Genomic DNA, 23,951 nt, shown 5'->3' on the forward strand with positions numbered 1-23,951 from the left:
TGCTTACCTTCCCATCAGAACTGTCTGGGGAGCTCCTATTCATCCCCTTGCCCCATGTCCCAGGAGCAGGCTCTGCAGTCACAGGGAAACTCTGTCAGGGAGGCAGTTCCCAGGATATTTTCCTCATCTCCCTAGGGTGCCTGGTTGTGCCTTGCTGCTTTCAGCAGAGTTATCTGGGAGCAGGTGCCTTCAGCATTGCTTCAGGATCATTATTTTCATTTGTTTCTTTCCAAGGAAAGGAAAAACATCCAAAGCCTTTTCAAATGTTACTGCCCTACCATCAGGAGTGGGAGTAACTTGAAAGGTGAAACAAAAGTCCCTGTCTGTATCTGCAGTTTTTTTGCTACATTATGTGCATTCTGGGCTTCCATTCAAAATAAACAAATCTTTAAAGGCCAAAACCGAAATCATATGCTTCAGAAATAAGCCTGCATTTTTCTCTCTTATTCAGAAATAGCATCATCATGATGAAAAATAGATGAACTCCTGTTGCCTGTGAACAAACCAGCTCTGTGGAGAGCTGTCTCCAGCCAAGCGACTCCCCTGGCTCAAGACCTGGCCTTCACTCCTGGATTCAGAGAGATGCCCTGTGAGCCCCTCAGAAGCTGGTACAAACCACTCGTGCAGCTGAGAGGCAAAGTGGGGAGAGGGCACTGCCCGCCCCACGTGTGAGCAGTGCCACAGTGCCCCTGCCATGCCCAGTGAGATGGGAGAGCCGTGGCACGGAGCTGCACAAGGGGTCAGCACACGGGCAGAGTAACAAATACACCTGGGAGGAACAAAACCACACCTGGGCACCCCCTGTGCTTGAAACTGCACCCATTTTCCCCACCTCTGCTTGCTCCAGGCCCTGTTACCCCATTTGGATCAGAACCTGCAGGATGTGGGATTTCTGGGCTGTTCAGATGGTCTGGGGAAAAGCCCAAAGATGGCCTTGGGCCCCCGGGTTCGAAAGGACGAGAGGAAGCTTCAGATTTGTTCTCGGTCTCGGTGTTTATTAATTGCTTATCTAAAAGATTTTCTCTTGGCCTGACAGAGTTCTGCTCAGCAGTCAGCCATGGGCACACACTGAAAGCCCCTGGGGCGGTCACCAATCTTTATACCCGGAGTTACGTATACAATATTTATCATTTTTCTCCAATACCCTCTACCCTTATTAACCAGTGTTCCCCTAGTAAGGTCCAATCCCGGAGTGCCAACATCACCACAGAAGATGGAGGCCTAGAGGAAGAAGAAGAAGGAGAAGGGCACGCCCCAATCCCTCCATCTTGCCTCTCTAGACCCCCCTGTACAGGGATCTTAAACCCTGTATCTCACACTCCAATTAACTTGTCCCTTCACCATTCACCCCAGTGAAATCCTCCCGTCCTCATACTGATGTCATCTCCCATGTGGGATCAAAGTCCAGCCACCAGACATTTCTGGCAGCATTCCAGGACTCCCGAGCCCCCCAGGGGGGGGTCTTGTTCACCCTGCACCCCAGTTCTGAGAGACTGAGATCCCACAGCAGGACTGCTTTCATCATTTTGCAATCAGCTGGGCAGGTTTCCAACTGGAGGGCGTTGTAGACCAGGTTCCCAAGACACAGCATCTCATAAAATTGTCATTGCTGTTTCCCTCCCTGCCCTGGGACAGGGAGGAGTGCTCAGAGCAGTCCCAGCTGCACTTTGTGCCTCAGGATTTCACCCCTCCAGGGAAGCAGTGCCAAAGATGTCCTCAGACGAAGAGCATTGCTTTCCACAAAGGCATATAGCCGAGTCTTGTGCAAAGCAGATGGCAACGCAGCGGGAGGAGAGTCAGGCAGGGAATTTCCAGGGAGATCTTTGCTCCCTGGGCCCTGCTGGGGGGAGGAGATGTAGTCTGTCTCAAGGCAGGGCTGGAGAACCTGGGAGGAATCTCTACTGTGCTGAGCCCCCACAGCACAAGCTCTATTGAAAGGGGCTCATCAGTCTGCCACCAGCATCCAGCCAGGCAAGGGGCTGGTGAGGGAGGCACGGGGCACCAGAGACACTGCACTCAACCACCCTCACACCGCCCTCCCCACACACAGCACAGCCATGGCATCAGCCTTCTCCTTCCCACGCCTCAGCAGGATTCCTTCTTCCCTGGTATTCCCACACACAGGAATGGGTGTGCAGGTGTGTCATGGTTCAACCCCAGCCAGCACTGAAACATCTCACAGCTGCTCGCTGATTCGCCTGCCCTGGTGGGATGGGCAGCAGAAGCAGAAGAATTAAAGAGAGAAAACTCCTGGGCTGAGATACAGACAGTTTAATAGGTAAAGCAAAAGCCTCGTTTGCAAATAAAGCAAACCAAGGAAGGAGTTCGCCACTTGCCATGGGCAGGTTGGAGTTTCAGAACACCAGGACATCAGGGCCCCATCACATGGAACAGTTCCTCAGCAAGAAAAATGACACCACTCTGAACATCCCCCCACCTTCTTCCCCCACTTTATATGCTGTGTGGCCCCATATGGAATGGAATATCAGCTGGGGAATATCAGAACCCACCTAGCTGAATGGAATATCAGCTGGGGTTAGCTGTCCCAGCTCTCTGCCCTCCCAGCCTCTTGTGCACCCCTGGCGTACTTGCAGCAAGAGGCAGAAGAGGCCTTGGCTCTGTGTAAGCATTGCTCAGCAATAGCAAAAAGATCCTGTATTATCAACACTGTTTTCAGCACAAATCCAAAGCACAGCCCCACACCAGCTACTGTGAAGAAAATTAACTCCATCCCAGCCAAAATACACACAAAGTGGAAGCAAGGTGGTGGAAAATGAGAGGCATGGTAATTACCCAAAGCAACATCATCGCAGTAACCATTCTCCTCAAAGTACCCAGACTAAATAACACTACAGTTCGTTAAAGGTACTTCAATGAGCCAGCACATGTTGATTTTGAAAGATGTTCCTTCACAAAGCTGAGTCATAAAGAAGATTGAGAAGGTCTATAATCAGGGTTTAAACAGCCTAGAAAGATCTACCACCAAGGGAGTGTCCAAAATTGTCATGCTGTACACTATCTTTTATTTCAATGCTTTGCTTTAAGTAAAAGGCTTCATTTATTCCATTTGTCTGGGTACAATGCATTTCAAATTTCAGATCTCCTCTTACTCACAGCAACATTCAATTCTGTTGATCTTGTACTTCACAAGTTGTGTGGGAAGGTGTCTGAACTTTTCGTCTAATCAGAGAATTCACTTCAATTGGTTTGTTGGACTCCAATTAGGAAAGGCCTTAAATTAAACACCAGGGATATAAGAAAAAATGAATAAGATTGGAAAACACTGGAAAAATACTTGAGCATAGTTGCCATGGCAATCCTTCTCTGCTTTCATGTGCTGAAGAAGACACATCCCAAACCCCAACCTCTCTTAGAACCCACCTAGCTTCCGAGTCCAGGCATGGCTGGGTGGGTGGTGCAGGGGCACAGGCTGGGCTCTGCTGCCCCACCAGAAGGAGCCCCAGAGTTGGGTCACACTGCCGGGGACACTTTGCACACCCAAGGTCATTCAGGTCACAATGCAGATCAGGCTGCTGCAGCACATGGTGTACTGCAGGATGTGGTTTCTGGGATCTTTCACTTCCACTGGTACTTTTAAAAATCTGCCCCTTAGATTCAGGCTTCTCAACTCTGTGTTCTCACAGGGACTGCACAGAAGATACATTTGAGACTCCCTTGGGACCTGGGCTGCTGATCAGTCAGACTTCACACTCAAAGAGCAGTGCAGCTCCTTTCACCCCAGCCACTCAAATGTCTCTTCATGGGGGTGGGCAGCAGTGAGGAGTATGGGGGTGGCATGCACCCACCTCCCACCTAGGTGTAGGGTCTGGATGCAGAATTAAGCAGACAGTCTCAGGAATCCAGCAGCATTTGCACTGACCCATCTTCTGCAGCAGCTCCCACAGAGGACTAGGAAAAAAGCATCTGCCACGGCTGAAACCTGTCTTGTGCAACGGATTCTGCTGAGAGCAAAGCAGAGATTATGAATGAGCTGACAAAACCAGCCTGCTGTTGGCATAGGCACCAAGCAGAGACAGAGTAGCTATGCTGGAAGTGTTTCATCCATTACTGTCAGAGAAGTCACTTTTACCACTGATCCTGTTCTAATAAATCATGTTGCCAAGCAGTTTTATGGAGGCGTTATACATCCAAAGCTACTTATGGTCCTGTTAAAAGAGATGCATTTCTTTTTTAGCTCAGAGTGGCTGAAATGCTGTCACAGAAGAAAGAGAGCTGCTGCTCAGAGTGCTATTCTAAAAGAAGTATTATTGTAATTAAATAGGGAGGGACGACGTGAGCTAGGAGCCACAATCTTCCTGCTCTGACCCATCGCCTTGGGGCAGCATTGCAAAACTGAAAATTTGTGACCATAAGCACAATAGCTGCTCACACGCTCTTTGCCACGGGGATTGATGAAAATGGGGAAATAATGATGTTACTTCCTCACTCACCATAGATCACCCATCCCCTCAAAGTGACTGGAGTATTATAAGTCTGGCAAGATGTATATGGACAACTTAACCAATTAGCTCTTTTATAAGGGCTGTCATCCTCTTAATGCAGTGTTAGATATATTAAAGCATGTGTCTACAAAGTAAAGTATTCTTTTCTGAAGCTAACAAAGCTCTCATTCTAGCAGTCTTAAAACTTCAGCCTGCAAAAGTTCGCCCTGGCGCTGCATTCGCTCTAGTGAGTTATTCAGTGACTACAGAAGCCAAACAATAGATCAAAGTAGCTGGTCTGCATACACATATACATACATTTATACCCATATGCATGTATATATATATAAAAATATATAGGGTTTGGCATGGTTAATACCAGCAGGAAAATTCCTCACTAACAAGTGGAGTAGCTTAGGAAGGTTGTATATCCAGCACAGCTAAATCTACATGGCACATGTATAATTCCCATCAAAATTATGCTTTTAAATTTGGCTCTGTTAAAACGCAGCCCTTCCTGTGGCCAGTCCTGTGCCATCATACCACTGCTTTGCACAGCACTGGGAGGGACCTGCCCAGCTGCTAATAAGCAGCAAGGGCAGTCCTGTCTCTGGCAGGCCGAGATAATTCCCAAGGCCACTCCCCTGCTGAGCCCGTCCAGCCCAGCAGGCAGCACAGGCGGCTGTGGAGCTGTTCCAGTGCCCTGACAAGCGAGGCGATGGGAAAAGGGCCATGGGCAGCAATGCAGGGTGTGATGCACAAAGCCACCACATCCCAACAACCCAGCAAGGCGACCTCTGGCAGCACTGAGGGGCCTCAGCACAGAGAAACATCCACCTCTGAGTTCCCTGGCACTGTCTTCTTAAACCAACACGCAACAGGCAATGCCATGGTGCCCTGTTGAACAGCTAAAAAACACCAAAATCTCTCCATTTCAGCATTCACTGGAGACAGAAAAGGACATTGCACAGGTGCAGAAGAGAAGCTAGGAGGTCTCTAGATAATCTGCTGCACTCCAACTTCTCAGAGATACTGCAGGGGATGGCGAAAAATGTTTTTATTTTAACACCAGTTCAGGAGTCCGCTGCATGTAACAGCGTCTGTGGCCATGCTGGCCTTGGGTCAAAATCCAGAACACACCTCTGACTTCTGGCCCCAGCACAAAGAGGTGGCTGGAAATCCTCCAATGTCAACAGCGACTCTGGCTGTCCAAACAAACATTCACTTGCAGTGACAGAGGCATATAAAAAAGCTGCCTAAGGAGCAGAGTGACAGCCTGCTGGAAATCCTCAGACAAAGAGCGTTTCTACCTTTCCATAACCAAGGACAAAAGGATGCCATGGATAGTAACTTTACCTGATTTCTAGAAAGCAACCTGACAAATGCATGAGATAAAATCTACCTGGGTCCACCAAGCACAATAACAAAAATCCCTGAGCTACATCATACTAGAGGCAGGGAAATATTTAGAGGAGCTCTGAGCTCACAGTTGCACTGTTCCTGTAATCTCGTCTCAGGTGTCCACTACTGGACATGGCACCAAGCTAGATGGACCTCAATGGGACAAAATGTCTAGCACTTCTGGGTCATAGATCATGTTGAAAATCAATCACCAGTATTTGCCTGAGCATTATATGTTTTTGTTCACTGCCTGTAAACCCCAGCCACAGGAACACATAATTTTCCTCAGGTAAGCAGGCCCCTTGTTTCTACATTAACACAAATACATTGCTCAAAGCCTCTCAATGGCTGGAACAAATAAAGGAGATTATTTCATTAGCTCCTGTCTCTCACAGTCAGATAATGCAGGGCCACGCCAGGATACCCAAAATAGTGATTTATTGGAAAAAGCATTATGACTATTTATAAATGCTGTGACATGATTAGTACCCCAAACAGAAAGATAAACTGGCAACCTATGGTCTAGCAAATCAGCTACTCCTACTGAGCTCACAAAGTCAGTGATCAGAACAGAAGCTGTAAATCACAATATTATTATTTATTTATTTATCTCAAAACTAGAAAATGCAGACAAAACACAGGCATCTTTGTGTGTACAGAAAAGGCAATTCAGTTTGCATAAGGCTTTGACATTATTTAACAATGTTTATGAAATTCTATCCTGCCTGCCTGGTGCAAAAGGCCAGTAGCAGGGCTGCACAGGCAGAGCCTACAGATGTTTACTCTCACTCTTGGATCTGAAACTCTCACTCTCTGTTCAGAGGGTATGCACTTTATAAAAGAACCCCCAATACTGCTGAGCTCTGCAGCTCTGGTTATACCAGGTTTATTACTGGCATCTGAGATTTCACAAGATAAATTTTGAGAAATTTCAAGGTTTTGATTATTGAAGGACATTCACCACAGGTTGCCAGACTGTATCCACAAAAGCTCCAAACGAACCTGGAAAGGCACAAACTGACAATACTGTGCTCCTCCATTCCTCACCCACACAGGTTGTAATAATCTGGGACATAAACAGTCCTTTTGGATTCAGGTACAAGCTTAAAAGGATATTTGCTATTTCAAAAATTCCTTCAAAAGCCAAATTTTTTGTCTTGATTTATCTTTTATTCTTCCTCTCCTGCACTGCAATTACTAACCACAGCCAATAGCTTTTCCCTGTCATTGTTGTTTGGTTTTTGCTTAATTAAATGCTACCTGCTCCTTTTACCCATCCTGAACTAGCTGCTCTTGCACACAGGTGACTGAAACTCTCGTGAAGCTCACAGCAAAGCTGTTATATGGCTCAGCAAGAGAGAAAAGGAAAGCACATCAAAACCTCAGGTTTTCTCCTTTTCCTGCTGAGATTTGTTCTCAGAAAGCAGGCGCACGTGCAACAGCTTGAGCAGCCAGAAGCCACAATGCCAGCTGACAAATGTCTCTCTCGGCTCCAGGGGAAAATGGCTTTTGGAAAGCACCTGAACTGTGGGGCACTTCACCACCAGAGGAGCACACCTCTTTTAGTGCAGGTAATGCATTGCACACACCCAGCAGCAGGGTGAGTGCTCCCACTGTGGGCACTCTGGTGTGTCCCTGGCAGAGCCAACAGCTAAAATGCTGGTTTGATGCCTGACATTTCAACATTGCCACTCTTCCTGAAACATGACCCACACTTGCAATTGTATTCGAAGTTTCCAAAAGGCTACTGATTATTTGACCCAAGTCCTGTTTTCCATGTTTTCCTTTTCCTTCTCTAAAGAAAACAGCTGGTCTGAGTAGCCCTTCAAAAATTGACACCTTTTAAGAAAAGTTTTTTAGATTGGCACCTATGGTAGTTTCACCATATTTCCACCATTCTTCAAACGCACTCTCAGATCACAAGTAATAAGCATCTTCTTTCTCCCCAGCCTTGCATTTCTCTAATTCAATTAGATAACCACACACATTTCTGCTTTGGCCCTTGCATAAGGCTAGTTTTAAAGAAATGCTACACAAAAGTAATAGGAAGGTGAGGAAACAATCTTGAGGTCTCCAGGTCACACTGTCCAGCTGCTAGCTGAGATGAAACACAGCACACATCTCTCCTCAAACAAAAGAAAGCTGCAAATAGAATCTGGATGTTTCTCTGAATGGCATTTCTCAGACAGATGACAGAAGTGCTGATCTTCTGCACACTCTGAATTAATGTAAAGGATGTTTATTTTCTCTATGCTGTGTTGGCAGCAATGCCCGTGTCCCTTTAGATTGTTTGTGGAATGGCAAAGATAAAAGCAGCATTTTACAGCTGCAGCAAAACTGAAAGAGATAAAAAAGTCTCTGTATGCACTTTTGTCATGTTCCCTTGCCGGTCTCAGGTGAGACTAATAGTCTGCCTACACTTGGACGTGACTCCTGGCAGGCACCAGCCAATTAAGTGCTTTTGGTTTTCTCAGCACTGAACTCTGGAAGCACAAAGGAGATAAAAACAAGCCACAGAGAGATCAAGAGAGTCTGTGTGGCTGAGGACCTGGTCTGGAATGAAGGAGCAGCACTGTCACGAGGGTCAGCAAGTGTTCTTCTAAAATGACTTGAATGGTCCATAAAAGACTAAGGCATGGAAAAAGGCAGTGATAGTTTTTTGCCTTTGTTGAATTCTTAGTTTATTTTACAAAGAGGACAGGGACATAGTGTAGGGAGGTTATCAGAGCAAGGCAGCACCACAGGGAGCCAGATGTTCACTCCTTCACAAACCAGACCTCATTGCGGCGTCCGTAAGGCTTCATGGGCGGGTCATAACCATTGCACAGGTAGGAATCCTTGTGGTAGGCAGCATCACTCCCCAGAGCAGCCTTCAGCTTGGAAGCATAGCTCACGTAATCTGCCTCTTTGGCATAGCCACCAAACTGCCTGCAAAGAAACCAGAGAGGTATGGAGTCCTGGAAAAGCAAAGAAGGAAGAGAGAGAGAACAATAAATAGCCACAGTATATTTAGACATGCATTTTGATCCAGGCTCTGCCAACATGAACTCACTCATGTGTGCACTGTTCATTGTGAAGCAGCACACTTCATCTGGGACAAATGAAGTCTCATGGGTGACACAGCCAAGGGTGACAAGCAACTTGACAAGTGCATGAGATAAAATCTACCTGGGTCCACCAAACACAATAACGCAAGTCCCTGGGCAGTCATCCATTGGGAGGCCCCAAAGGGATCCCCCCTAAACAGTCCCATGTATGTCAGCCGGCAAAATGGCCCTGCCCTGTGAATCAGCACCATATCAGAGAAACAACTTTCTAAAATACAAGGTTATCTCCAAGTCAGCTCAGCCCACAGTCCCCACCAAAGCTGTCAACAACCATGCTCACTGTGGTGAGAACAACCGTCTGCTGGAAAGATCATGAAGGAAAGCCAAACTCGAGCTAGCCCAAGATAAAGGGGAGGTAGGAACACACAATTGGCAATTACAGAACACAATGCCATTTAAAAGGGGTGGACTGAAATGGGTCTGGTTTATGCTGACCTCCCACCAACAAGAACTGTTTCCATGCCAGCCTGCACCTCACCACCCTCCCTCAGGACAGAAATTTGAGACAAAACAGGCTGATATTGCAGAAGTGGCCCACACCCAGAGCAAAGGCCAAGCAGCAGTTGGAGGCAAGAAAGGAGTCAGTCAGCCAAAATAGTTCAAGAAAGTAGGCAGGGGAACCTCCAAAGGGTAAAGACAAGGTGAAAAGCTTATTGCTGTTGTGATGCTAGTTTGAGTCTAGGCTGTCAGTCAACCTCTGAAGACATTCAAAGGTGACTTGAAGCAATGCAGCAGCTGCTTGTTTCCATGGTGGAGTCTGGTATGAGTCCATCTGAATGAAGCTTCAGTGGACAGTTTGTGAACCGCACCAAAGAGCATTCTTAATGACTATGAACAATCTGGAACCCAGAAAGTGGGGAAAAACAATAGATTCATGCAATAGAAATGGCACAGTATCTTTCAGGGCTAGCCTTCATGCTTGTTAACCCAGTGGAAAAAAAATCCATATTCCACATCAATGCAGCATGACCAGCGGTAAGAAGTGACATTTTTTTGTCAGGTGTCTTTTTTGAAGACACCTGTCTTCAGTCTAGACATACTCCTCCTTCTCCTTCTGCCACATGCACCCCTTGTACAGCAAGTCCCCTGGTAAAACAAACACTGCTTATCAGAGCACCCTAAAGACCTCATCACTTGAGGCTGGAGGTCCCAGGATGCATCCCTTACGTGGAATAAATGGTCATCCCCTGTCTTTCTTCAATCTTAATGCTTTCATCAGTAGGACATGGAGGGCTGTCTTGAAACTGGCTCGGGATCCGCAGAGAGACTTTCACCTTCTGCTGAAAGGAGCCATCTTCAGCAGGAAAAGCAGTGATGGAGACAGGAGCAGTCATGCCCATTCCAACCCCTGAAACAGACAAACAGACATTGCTAAAGAAGTCTAGGCCCTCAGGAACTCACAAAATTAACAGGGATTTCACAAAAGTTAATTTTAGTTTTGGAAAACTCCTCATATGGACAAACTCCTTGTCAGGAGAGGGCTCCTCTGGGGAAGCAGAACAGCCATCATCAGGCTTCTGCTTGGGCCAAGCTCCCTCTCCCCACCAGAAGCTTGGGAAAAAAGGGTTCCAACTGACCTCTGGAATACTTTTTATTAATGGTGCTGCTTTTGTGGCTCTATTAGACACTCTGTTCTTCTGACAAATCAGTTGTAAGACAGCAGGATCTGTAGCTCCAGGGCAGGCCAGTGGCACATATAAATCTACATCAGTATTTAAATTAATACTATCCACACTTAGTTGTGAGCCCACAGCCAATACTGGGGGACAGGAGCTTTCTCTTAAAACCTCCCAAATGCTTCCAGACATCCTACAAGTCCCAGTGCCCCAAACCTCAGTGCTGTTATGGCTTTCAGCAGGACTGTCCATGCTTTCCACACTCCAGGAACAGCAAGGTTTTTTCCTACTCATTACCACCAAGAAGTACCACATGGCACTGAAGACCAGTTTTCTTCACTCTTCTTGCAGCAGTAGGGAACCTCTAAACCTGATGACCAGGCAGCCAAAAAAGCAGCTGAGATCAAGCCATCTTTCTCATCTATTTTCCTTTGATGTCATACCTGTGTTTGTGTCACATGTTACAAAAGGCACCCTTTCTACTACAGCAACAGCAGTCATCACCTTTTGAGGAATTTTGCTGCAAATGCCATTTCCCTCTACATCCACCTCCTTCTCCTATAGAGATTACACTAATCCCTCTCCTAGAAGCTGGAGAAAGGTGTTTGAGAACATGTATATGCCTCAGAGCTACTCTGTAGTCTTCTCCTGCTATGAATGGTTAAAATGTGCACATTTTAGTAAGATGAGAATTAGAAGCAATCACCTGGAAGCACTGCCATAAAACATTAAAATATACCATTATAAAGGAAGCTCATTGTTCATTACCCTTTCATGAATAAAAATAGCCAGATAAAATATCAAGGTCGTAACTGTTATTTCACTGCCCACAAGGGCACATCATAGAACTGAAGTGTCCCAGATATCCTGGATTTCATCAGCTGCTGCTCACCCAGAGAGCTGTGATAGATACCTGTCTGCCTGTCCTCATGTTATCCCAGCTGCAAGGTAACTCATTCCTGTTTAAACAAATAATTTTTGAGATTTCATCCTGAGACAGAGACGGGTTATAAGCGGACTCACAGCATGAGTTGGCTGGGCACCACTTAGCCTGTTATAAATTTACTTTTATCAGTGAGGGGCCATCCCCATCAAAGACTCCCCGTGCCAGGAGCCACAAGCCAGGCGGGCCTGCAGTGCCATTGATTGCTCCCATCCGTCCCGCTCTCACCAAGCCTCAACCACCAACACCCGCCGAGCCCGCGGGGCCGGCAGCATCCTCACCCTTGTCGTTGCTTCCTCCCACGTACTTGAGGAGCTTCACTGCCCCTTCCTTCGAGGCTTCGTCGAACGGCTTCCCCACCAGCTCCACCGCCGCGAACTTCCCGCCCTCGTACGTCCTCTCCTCGTAGCTGACCTGATCCTGGGGAAGGAGATGGGGATGGAGGCGCTGCCAGGAGGATGGCGCTGCCCGGGGCCGATCCCCTCAGCGCAGACCCGCCCGGCACAGACCTTCTCGCCCTTGCTCAGCAGGCGGTAGGGCCATGCCTCCACCGTGCTCAGCAGCGAGTTCTTCACCATGCCCAGCATGATGCCGCGGCTCGGCTGGCTCGGCTCTGCCCCGCTGGGTTCGGCTCTGCCCCGCTGGGCTCGGCTCTTCCCGCTGGGCTCGGCTCTGTCCCGCTGGGCTCGGCTCTGTCCCGCTGAGTTTGGCTCTGCCCCGCTGGCTCGGCCCTGCCCCTGCCGGCTCGGCTCTGCCCCACCGGGCTCGGCTCGGCCCCGCTGGGCTCGGCCCTGCCCCTGCCGGCTCGGCTCGGCCCCGCTGGGCTCGGCCCTGCCCCTGCCGGCTCGGCTCGGCTCGGCCCCGCTCGCAGGAGGTGGGAGGGCCGGAGCCGCCCCGCCCGCAGCGCGGCCATGGCCCCCGGGGCGCGCCCGAGGTCGCCGAAGCCGCGGGGCCGGAGCCGTGCGAGAGCAGCGGCAGCCCCGGAGGGTGAAGCGTGGAGGGCACCGAGAAGTGTGAGGAGTCATGAAGTGTGGGAACAGATGGTATTCATCTCTGGGAGACAGGAAATGTGAGAGGGGATATGAAAGGAATGAAATACAGGAAAAGGGAAGTACTGGCGAAGTGTGTCATGCCTAGCGTGGAAGGGCACCATGGTCCTGGAGTTGCAAAATCATAACCTCTTGTTTTTTCGGTCTTTTGTGGTTTTTAAAAAATAAACAGAAATAAGGGGAACACAGTCATTTTTTAAGGAGGCAGTCTGGTCAATTATAAGCCTTAGGTGAAGGGTAGATTTTAGAAGTTCCTAATGATAGTTGATCTCCCTCCACTGACCACCCAACTGGTCATCTCTGTTTAAACGTTCTGTCCAGATCCTTTCCCAGAAATACTGTAAATTAACGCAGCTTAGATGGCTTCTGTAGCTGGATACATTTATATGCATAGAAGACAGACACCTTGTGACAAGTGGTTTTGTGTTGTAAAAGCCCCGTCTGAGGACAAGCGCCTTACCCAGGATCTCTTAAGAAGAGGTTAGCAGGAGCAGAAATCAAACACCAGTCCCTGGGAATCAGTCCCATGGGTCAGGCCAGCTTCCCCAGGCAGATGGGACAGAGGTATCTCAAGTTGCTCAGCTGGACTGCTGCCTCCTCAATAGAAGGTGAACAGTGCAGAAGTAGGCTGGCACATACAACCTTCCTACATACTTTAGGAGCAAAAAATAAAATGGTAAAATAAATAGGACACTAAAACTTTTCCATCTAGAGAGAGGGTCGTACATAGAGGTTAGAGAAGCTGGCTGTTATCATCTGATCAAACAGGCTGTGTTCAGGTCAGGGAGCTGGGCTGGAGCTTGGCATGGGCATTCACAGAGTGAATGACAGGGCTGCTGACACAGGTGACAAGGTCACAGATTAGTAATTTATTAACCATTTATATTAGTTGGTTTATTCACCATTATGCAAGAAATTGGAGAATTGTAATACACATTGCATGCTGCAGCTTATTTGTTCTCTTTTAAAATAGATGGTGGCTTTCTCCATTGTGCTGAGGAGGTTTTGCTAAGACTACAAACTTTCACATATCAGCATAGGAATACGTGGACTGGGTTAGACTGGGGGTCCACCTTGCTCTGTTCTCTGTCTCTGGCAGAAGCTGGTGGTGGACATTTAGGTGTAAAGTAAAAGTATGCAATGATCTGGTCTGGCCTCCCACCACCAGCCATCAGTAACTTGAGGGACTTAGGTTGTGTTTCAAGTAGTCTTCAATTTATACAGCTTGAGCTTGCCTGATAAAATGCTTGTGTCTAAAATACGACCATGAAAGCTAACATTTATGTTGTACTCTTCCTCCAGACAGGCCAAAATAAAAAGCAGTCCCTACAGCCCCAAGCAAAGCATCCCTTGGAGGGATCAGCAGTCTGTGCAAGGATGCAGCTGTTGCTACAGCATAGCCTAGAAACTCTGAATGCAGAATGCAGAAAGGCCCTGAAGAAGTTCGGGGCCTTTCTCTCCTGTTATTCCTTGTAATTTATGTAAATATATTCTGCGATCAAAATGCTCTACATTTCCTGAGAAATTATGATGACAACTTCAACAAAGGCACAACTGTATCTTTTTATCAGCCTTTTCAGAGTCTTGATTTTTCCCTTCTCTAGCTAAGCAGCGTTTCAAGTTCCCAAGCAAAAACCAAAGAAGGCCAAGTTTGAGTTTTGTTATTTTCTGAAAACCTGAGCTCAGAGAACTTACATCCGGGAATTATTTACCAGATTGTCTCATACCTCCCCCACTCAATTAACTCCCAGGCTGCAGCTAAAATTCTTACTGTGTTAATTCTTCTAGTCCATTCTGAAAGATTTCATATGAAACTAGATTTTACCCTTTTCCTTTTGGAGGTTATTGTACTGTCACTGAATTTCTTTCCATAAACTCAGGCTTTGGGAATCCTTAAATAGCTAGTCAGCATCCTCACCGTGACTGGAGAGTGTTTTCAAAACAACTGACATGCCAGACACTCCCACAATCATTTAGACATAATCCATTCTTTATTTGTGTTCTCATAAATTTCTTCATCCAGACCTTAAAGACAACCTGTTTCTTTTCCTCTCTGGGTCTCTTTCTTCTGTTTCAGCACATTTCATGTACACAGTTGACTGCAGTGCTGAATGGAAATCTCTGTATTGGATTTATATTTAGAGACCTGAAGGGCAAGGCCAGTCTATCCTCCATTCAGTGCATAATTTGATTCATGCACTCTTTTTTTATCACCAGCTTTATTGTCACCGGCAAAGAAAAGCTGAAGGCAGGGTATTCTGGGTAATCCCTGAGGGACCAAAGTCTTTGTAGAGTGTGGTTGTTAATTTTCTACAGATATTAATTGTGCTAAAGGATGGTGGGAAGTGTCTGGAGGTCAATGCTGGCATGCAGAGAAAATACTCTGTGAACTAGACACCAATTGAATTATTATCTGTGATTTTGGGGACTGAAGAGTCTCTTAAGCTATTTTGGAAAATCCTTCCAGACACCTATCTTTGCCATTAGGTATCTAAATAGTTTTGAAAAACAATTTTAAAATCCCCTGGTTTCCATGGGTCTTGGCAAAAATCAGCTCCGTGTGTTTCAGAGCACTGGAAATTCTGAACATATCTACTGAGTAACACCATTGTGAGTGCACAGTTCCACACAGCTAGAAAAAGACTCTTTGCAGAAGGTGGATGTTCATATTTGGTCCCTAGCAATTGATATATCTTCAGTGTTGAATCATGGTGTACAGACCAAAGTTATCCAGCCCTACTCACCCTCTGAACATATGAACATGGACAATAGGTTAAGGCAATATTTTGAAACATAACTTCCTCTCCCTCTCCCTGCCCAGCTGGAAGTGCCAAGCACTAATCCATCTTTCTGCATTCATCAGTTGTTCAGCACTTTCAAAGTTCAAATTCCCCAGCTGTTTCAGATGGAGTGCTTTAAAAATAGGACAGAGAGAGAAATTCACCTGATCTTTATAGAAAGAGCTTCCTCTGGCAAGCAGAAAGAATGCCTGTATAGAATGAAGGTATTCATGCTCAAGAAGACTGAGCTTGTCAACTTTTTTTTGCTTGGGACACAAAACAGCCATCGTTAAAGAACAGGGTCAGGTTTTGCCTACTGACCTAAGGCAGCAACAAAATGCAGAAGTTCTGGTCTCCTTAGCAAAGCTGACTTGTTGTGTGCTTTACTTTCTTTCTCTCCAGCAATGTCTCATTGAGAAAGGCTTAAGCAGATGAAAAAGAAAAAGAGGATTTCCCCTTTTTTCTGGTAGAGAATTAAGTGCTCTGAGGTCTGCTCTGAGGTCTCCTGCGAGCATATAACCTTCTCCTGTGTGTTGGGAGTCTCCTCAGCTGAGTATTTCCACGCCTCTGGCTCTGCAGAGCATTCAGTCGAAGGGGAAGGACAGTTTTGCTGATGACATTGAGACGTTCGTTCAGTTCTTCCAGCCTTTTCCTTATCGACTGGACTTCCCTCACAAGGTTGTCCACAGCTGCAGAGACAGGGCGGAGACTGCAACGGGAGTAATACAGAAGAACAACTTGGTTTAGGGAGTGTTTCTGAGCATGCAAAGTAATTTACCATGACCTTTGTTTCTTGTTGGGTAAGGGCCCTTGACAATGGAAGAGTTGCAAGGGGCCATTAAAAGATGTTTCTAAGCTACCCTGCTCTTTGGTGATGGGAGTTCAGCTGAGGGCCCCCATCTGAACCCTGGAAAGCACAAGCTTCAGGACCAGCATGAGCAACATGGTCCTTCCACCACCTTATTTTAATTAGTAATAATCAACTAGGAGTACACCTGGAGGCTAGGCCAGTGGTTCCCATGGAGTACTGTCAGTCCTCAACATTTCTAATGGACCAGTCTGTGTCCTTGCCAGCAAACTCGTAATTCAATGCCCAGTACAGGATATATGGCTGGATACTCTCATCACATCTTCCTGGACTAAAGTTAGAACTTTCCAAATACAAGACTTAATATCATCCCTGATAATCTGAGGCACCAATGAATTTCAGCACTGTCAGTGGGAAAGTTGTGATGAATTCTGTGCTAGTAACAACCACCATGCAGCCAGGGAGAAATCCACTTGATGCCCAAGGCCAATGTACAATCTATGACGTATCCTCCTGAAACACTGATTTGTACAGATACCATCTGACCACCTGCCCAATGCCTTTTTTATTCTTCTCACCTTTCCTCTTCAACTGGTTCAATGTGTAACATTTGCAAACATTTTTTTTTCTTGTTCCTAAAGAGAACAATTAGTTATGGAAGACAGCCATTGCTTTAGGAACAATTCTGATTTAAGTAATATTAGTTTTCTAGTCATTCCCAATATTCCTTTTTCCTCTCTTTCTTTCCCAGCCTTTCCTACTCTCTTTCTGGAAATACAAGATTGAATTAAATTTTATGAGTTTGTTCAACAGTTAATATCGCCAGAAACGCAAAGGGAGAATATGATGACATGAACTAGTGAATAGCTTTCTCAGATCTAGGTGTTAGAGACTGAAATATAAAAAACATCACAGACCAAATCAGCTTCTTATCCCTGATCTGTGGCCAAGCCCATGTGTGGATTTGTAGAACAGTTTGTTTTTTCAGCCTGTTCTCACAAGTGTGAGCTGCCAAGGGCATTTTCTTTAGGAAGATTCTTGTAATACAGTCACGGCAGTTGAGAGTTTCACAATGAATAGTTAGCAGAGTATTCAGTTTACTGATCAGAGTTGGTAGCAGAACAGGTACTGAGATAATGTTTTATTTCCCCCCAACTGAGAAATATGAAAATTCATCTTTTAGGAGATGAATCCTGCTCAGGGAAGGACACCCAGGAGAGGACTGAATCCTACCTCCAGATGAGAGGAATTACCTGGAGAACTCAGGCAGGAGAGCATTTGGGTTGTTCAGCAGGGTATGCTTCATTTGCCAGAAGATGTCATTTCCCCATTTCTCGAGGGTTTGAGTAATGCTGTAAACACCTTCTATGTTGACCTTGTCAGCTAGGTTAGCAGGATGTCCATGGAAGAGAGGAAAACAAATGTGTCAGCACAAGGAAATACAAGCCTACAAGCCAGTGCTCCGAGTTTGATTTCATTCCCCATCACAACTCAGTTGTGATGAAATATCAAATTTTAAACACGTGGAGGATCTAAATTAAAAAGCAGGTAACTCTTCCTCACAGTGTAATTCTCTGCCTCCAGGTGCCTAGAGTTTCTGCTCTCACTGAATACTCCAGATGATTATTTCTAAAAGCATTTTCTCTCCAGAAGTCTCCATCAGCTACCCAGGAATGAAGAAAGAGCAGTCATGGATGAGCGCTGTCTATCCCACTCCAAGGACAAAATAAGTGAACCTGCATCTCTGAGTTACTGAACACCTCCCATGCTGAACCACCACTGTGACCTCCTACCGCCTTCTCTGTAGTTCCATTTCTGATGCTGGTCCAGAAAGTCCTCCTGAGATTTACTGCAGGGCAAAAGGATGAAGAGGAGGAAAAGAGGAGGAGTCACCATGATGGCCATTGTAGGATCTTGACTTTCCCCTGTCTCTGTGGAGATAAAATGTCTTGCTAAGTGCTTTATTTATTTTTTCTTCTCTTTCTCCACTTCCCATCTGTCATCACAACACCAAATTTCTCTTTGGTGATGTTTTTATTTAAAATGTTGTTCAAGTTGCTCAGAATAGGTTTTACAGAAGCACAGTGACTTTTCTTTTTCTCAGGTATGAACTTTACTTCCTTTTCAAGCAACAGAGTGGTACTGAGATGCTTCATCAACCAGCAGCAGCTGGGGAAGTAGCTTTGCTTCCTATGTAGCTGTGTTGGGATAGCACCTTATGGCTACAATTGTTCTAGCAGTGTCAGGAGGAGGTACTACAGACTGGGAAAATCACTGCATCCCTACTCTGTATTTGGGAGAAACAAGGTAAACAACCATTGAACAAATTATCAAGTGTCTCATGGTAGCCAAAATTAAAAAAAAATAATGTTCTTTTTGATCACTAACCAGTGGCAATATCTTAGATGCTGCCCATTGATGGAGCCTCAAAGGTAACTCCAAACCCCATGTACAATCTCCACCTTGCCCTGGTGTCACGGGGTCAGTTCCTCCTGAGCAAAGCTGCAGAGTCGGCAGGACATGTATATGAACCGATGTGAACACTTACCCGACTCCTTGTTTTCTTTCAAGTCTACCATCATTCCCAAGCCAGCCCTAACCTACAAGCCCTCCTGGGCAAGTACCATCTCTAAACCTAAGAGGATAGATCAGTCTCTCTACAGCTTACTCATGCTGATTTGTTATTCTTTCCTAATAAATTAGTCCCTCAGTGTTGAATCTGGTACTTTAATTAAAAAAAAAAGTCATGAACAGCTGTTCTGCTAGAAATTGGCTGAAAATATCCATTATACACATATTGCACATAGCAGACAGAAAAAATGCATTGCCAAGTTCATGGGGTTTAGTGATGATTTTGGTCATCTGTAGTCACAGTGATGGAAGGGCTCATGTGAGAAGCAGGCACATCCAGAAAATCTGAATTATTCTCCTGTTCAGGTACATGCATCAAGAGCTTAAGATCTCACTGCAAAATATGAGGACATTAAATTTCTTTTTTAATATAATATAACCATCTGGGAAGAATTCAGTCACCTCAAAACCTACCAGAAGCTGTAGCAGATAAAGCAGTAAATAAATAATTTCTTTCACTTTATGCCTCTCTTACATTTGATCACTAGTGCATTTTAATTGCAACTGCATTTATTTTTCCACTATTTAAAGTATCATTATGAATACAACCATACTAATGGAAAATGTCATGATACTTTAAAAACATTACTTTCCATCTGTCAGGATGTAATTTGTATTTAGTATTCTTCATCTAATTGCAGTATTCATTTAAAGGAAAAATAAATTACCTTCTTCCTATCTCACACATGCATACACCTTTTCTTCCTGCTAACTCAGAGCTGCCAAAATAAAGATCTTTAAGAAGGTCTGACAATATCACCAAGGCTCATAATGAAAAGGTCTTCATGGACCTTCTTGAAACTATTTGCATTGATACCATACCTCCTCCACCTCTCAGCTTTTCCAGATAAATGTGCCAGCCTTTACAGCTTTTTTTTTCCTCTCTTTCTTTGAATGACTATGCCCTGCAAATGCCTTTTTAATCTTCCCTGATGGGAAAGGACTTACCAGACACCTATGTGTCTAATTGCAAATGATTTGAAAATGCTGCCAACATTAAGGAGACAGTGTGGCTTCCAAGCTAATTGGAAAACTTCCTGTAGAGATTGTCCATTTCTTATCCTTTCCAACTCCCACTTGTTTCGATACCCCACAGCTGGGATACTTTGATCTTTCTCTATTTGTTAAAAGTAGGGTGGTAATAAATTCCACCTACATCTTAGACTGAAAATCCATGCTACTTGAGCTCCAACTTTTTAAAACATCAGGTGTCCAAATGAATCCAAATAACCACATGTTCTATTTGCAGGGCCCCTCACAGACCAGTTTCTTTGTAGCTTTGCTCCCTGCATTCCTGAGGGTCTACTGTAATTTATTGTCACAGTAAACATCAGGTTATAATCATCTTTGAAGTAGATTCTCATACCTCAGGCACACAGAAAATGAGCAATCTTCACTCTCTTAGGTGGAATTGTAGACAGCAAATGGATATTCACTAACAAAGCTCCTAGCTGAAAAAGTCTGCGGGGTCATCTGTAATAGGAACCAGATCCCCAGCCGATTCAAATGTCTTCTGCTCTTTTGCAGAGTTGCACTGGAAAGTACTATCAGGGTAGAGCACAGATGGACAAGCAGGGACAACTCTCTCACATCCTTGGATGGGGATGGAAACTCTTTCCTAAATGCAGAGAATAACAATATCAACATATTAGCTTTGTCATTGTTACTATTAATTACAATAACGTGAAGTGCTGTCAGAAAATTACATCACATTCAGCCCTTGGAGCAGAGTAGGCTCAGTGATTCACTGGACAGTCCCTTCATCTGCAGGCAGTGAAGACCAACATATTTGTCTCATTATTACACAATATTTTTTTCATCATTTAACCTTTTGATTCCTTACTTCAGCATGATTAAAGAGCTCAGCTAGCTTAATACCCTGAGCACAGTCCTGCTGGGATCAGCAGTTGTGCCTTCCAAGCCAGAATCCCTGCCCCAAAGCAAAGGAGTACTGCCAGTATTTGAACTCCCATACTCCCTCTTCCATTAACCCCTTTGGTTTTTTGCTGCTCCATTTCCAGTGCTCATCCCTCCTCACAATGCAGTGGGTAATCCCAACAGAGCCCTGAGATTTCCTTGGTATCTGCCTCAGACTTTGACAGTGGGGTTGAGCATGATGACTGAAGTGCACCACTGCTTGTGGGTTGTGCTGCCTGCCAGGATATGCGGGATTTGCCCAGGTCATCTGCTTCTAGTACCAAACACAGCTTCATTTCAGGGGAGACCCCTGTCTCCCCTGAAGCCTGAGGAGAACACACACATCCTATTGCAGACATGCGAGTCTTTGCTTTGCAATGCAGAGTTTGCCTGCCCCTTGTACACCAAGGGGGCTCAAAACCTTCCCCTGCACCTCTGACTGCTCCAAACACATGCCCTCTCTGAGTGCATCAGCATCCCAGTGTGTTAGCTCAAACCCATGCTTGTTTTGGGAAGAGGATGTTGTTGATTACAGTTATCAATCCCTGCAGTGATACCTAAAATTAAGGATTTTTTTTTTCTGCGTTTGAACATTGAAATGCAAATGAATTACATTAATGCTTTTCATTTGAGGTCTGTTGTCCTCTCATAACTTTTTCAAGTTCCTTTTGAGCTACTGTCAGACTGAAGCTGAAGAGTGATTCTGGATTTTGAGCCGTTTGCAGGGAAATAAAATATAGTTCTAAGTGTATCAGGGAGTTTGATCTCAGGTGAGTCATACATACGTAAAATGTAGCTCTCACTCCAATGATAATGGTATTTAAACATCAAAGTATGTTTAAGATTCTCTATTTTGTAGAGTATCTCAATAGATAATAAAGCTAGTTTTGCATACTGTTGGAATTCCTCTCTGTCTTTTTTTCCTTCTATCTCCTTTATTTCCATTGCAATATTTTAAGGTTCTATTACTTACACACACCCAACTGAAAGATTCTGTTTTATGTATTAGGTTCAAGAAGGTTTCAGTTACATAAACCAAACAGTTTCTTATTTTTAAAAAAAAGCATATTGTGGCTGCATACAATTTCTAATGCCAGTTCTGTGAGACTCCCAGCCTGGGATCTTGAAAGGTCTCTAAGCTTTTAGAGGAGAAAGCTGTCAAGCCTGTGAGTCCAGAACAATCAAAGTATTTGCAAGAGCCCTACTTGCAAAGCAGATGGCATTTGTTAGCTCTCCAAGAAACAACAACAAAAAAAAGCAACATTAGCATATGCTTGTAGAATTATGTAATGGTGGAAAGATCATGAAAAAGGCCAAAAATAATTTTAAAAATTGGATCCTACAATATTAAGCCAGCCACAGTGGTACAGCTAGAGTATCACCTGTTTCAGAAGTCTTTGTTATAAATCCATTGGAATGGAATAGAATATTCTTCAATTTACATGTGTGGGTACAATCCTATATGCTGGTGCACACACACACACGGTTTGAGGTTGGAATAACAACATGTAGGAATAACAATATCCTCCTGGGTTTTTCAAGTTTGGCTACAAATTTGAGTTAAATAGTGCTTTCCCATATAAGTGAGTTACAGTGCTCATTTTCTGCCTGGATGTTGTGTGAAAAAGAAGGGCATCTGAATCCCTGAAATAGCCCGACCACCCTGTCAAACAAGGAGATCTGACTGAGAGCCCTGATGACAGACAGCTAAGGTGATGCTGTTGCCAGCAGGCAGACATAGTGGGGATAAAGAAGAAAAGAAAACAAAAAGCCATCCAGGTGCAAAGCAAACATCTGCTGCAATACATCTGTAAGGTACAGTTGGTTTTGAGAAGGTAATATTCACCTTCTGCCTCTTCTCCAGGAGTGCCTGCTTTTTCAGGACATGTCTTATCTTCAACTCTCTCTCATTTAGTACTCCGTCCTTCCTCTTAGGAAGTTTGCTCTCTCTCCTTAGATAGACACTCACGGACCTTGCACTCTGCATGTCTGTCTGTCTGACAGTCTGCCTGACTAAGGATTTGCTTTCTCTTTTTCCCTATTTCTGTCACTCTGCACACCCCTGTTCTCTGTAGGAACTGTAGGTAGCAACCCTCCAACCGCCACGTCCATGCCAGTCTGCACATATTCCTTCCTCTCCTGGCTCTTCCCACAGGTGCCTTTAGAGTCCCTCCATGCAACAACCTCTTTCTGAGGTGTATGGATCTGTTTCCTCCAGAGGAAGAAACAAAACATTCCTGGGAAAGAAGGCAGAGAATCGTATACAAGCATTACCTTTGCTCTTGAGGCCAGTTCTTCTGTGATGAAGCTTCCAAATCTCTGCCTCCCTGCTCCCTTCTTCCCCTTACCACCCCCTCTGCATTTCAGCTTGCAACGAGTGACGTGTCCCTCTTCATTTCCCTGCTTTCCACATTTCCACAGTCTTCCCGTGGAGCCTCCTCCAGCTGTACCTCTCTTACCCCTCCCTCCCACTCCTGCAGACTGGCCACCTCTCCCTCCCCACACATGGGAGCCTTATGGGAAGGGAAGCCTGGGTGATGGAGCCCTCTCAAAAACAGCTCTGTCTCCAAGGACACTCGCGTTATCTTTGCCCCCGGTTCTTTCGGGCAGCTCTCAGCCGCTGGCTCTCTGGCACAGCTGCATGACTTCTCCTGCTAGTCACAGTTTCCACTATGCACTGCTTCTCTCTGGCTGCTTGAACCCTCCAGCCATCCAGTCATGAATTTGTTCACCGCCTTCTTCCTGCCTTTTAACTAACACGCCAATTAATTCCCTGCTGATTAGTTCATTCCTGATGCATTCTGCCAAATCTATTTCTAGTGGAATAAACAAGGAGGGATGAATCGGCTGCAGTGTTGTTGTTTTTTTTTTCCCTTTGATCCCCTCCCCCAGGTCTGCACTTGCCAAATCAAACAGGCTTTGGTCTGGTCAGTACTTAATAAGGAGATTTCTAAACAAATGCAAAGTGTTAAAGAGATGGGTTTTGTGAAGCAGGGGGGGAACCCCTGACTCTGGTCCCATGTCTGTGTCAAACTGGTGTTGTGCTGTGATTTGAGAGGATGTGCAGCCACCACAGCCCAAAGCTGAAGAATTGCTGCACGCATCTCTCATGACTAGACCCATGGCACTGCTTGCAAGTGCCTTGGCCAAATCTGCATTCTTTTTAGTATTACTTCTCCAGTATCAACTGGCAAGAACACCCTCTCTGCTTCCTGACCAGCCTATTCTTACTTAATTCAGCTTTTCACAGCCAAGAC

General features: G+C 45.3%; 1 protein-coding gene and 1 long non-coding RNA gene across 2 annotated transcripts; both read right to left on the reverse strand.

The window, feature by feature from the left end:
* Positions 1-7,623: 7,623 nt before the first annotated feature.
* HEBP1 (heme binding protein 1) lies at positions 7,624-12,267 on the reverse strand. Its single transcript, XM_054277019.1, has 4 exons — positions 12,019-12,267; positions 11,791-11,929; positions 10,118-10,298; positions 7,624-8,771 (listed from the first exon to the last, which is right to left on the reverse strand). Exons 1-4 carry the CDS (start codon positions 12,094-12,096, stop codon positions 8,600-8,602), a joined length of 570 nt encoding a protein of 189 aa, XP_054132994.1. The 5' UTR covers positions 12,097-12,267; the 3' UTR covers positions 7,624-8,599.
* Positions 12,268-15,493: 3,226 nt separating this feature from the next.
* LOC128937665 (uncharacterized) lies at positions 15,494-20,373 on the reverse strand. Its single transcript, XR_008483059.1, has 4 exons — positions 20,144-20,373; positions 17,940-18,077; positions 17,400-17,529; positions 15,494-16,047 (listed from the first exon to the last, which is right to left on the reverse strand). It is a non-coding gene; the product is annotated as an uncharacterized LOC128937665 (long non-coding RNA).
* Positions 20,374-23,951: the final 3,578 nt, after the last annotated feature.

The sequence above is a fragment of the Melozone crissalis genome, unplaced genomic scaffold (assembly GCF_028551555.1).
Source record: "Melozone crissalis strain CALT ecotype California unplaced genomic scaffold, PUWL_Pcris_2 ptg000004l_1, whole genome shotgun sequence".
NCBI lineage: Eukaryota > Metazoa > Chordata > Aves > Passeriformes > Passerellidae > Melozone > Melozone crissalis.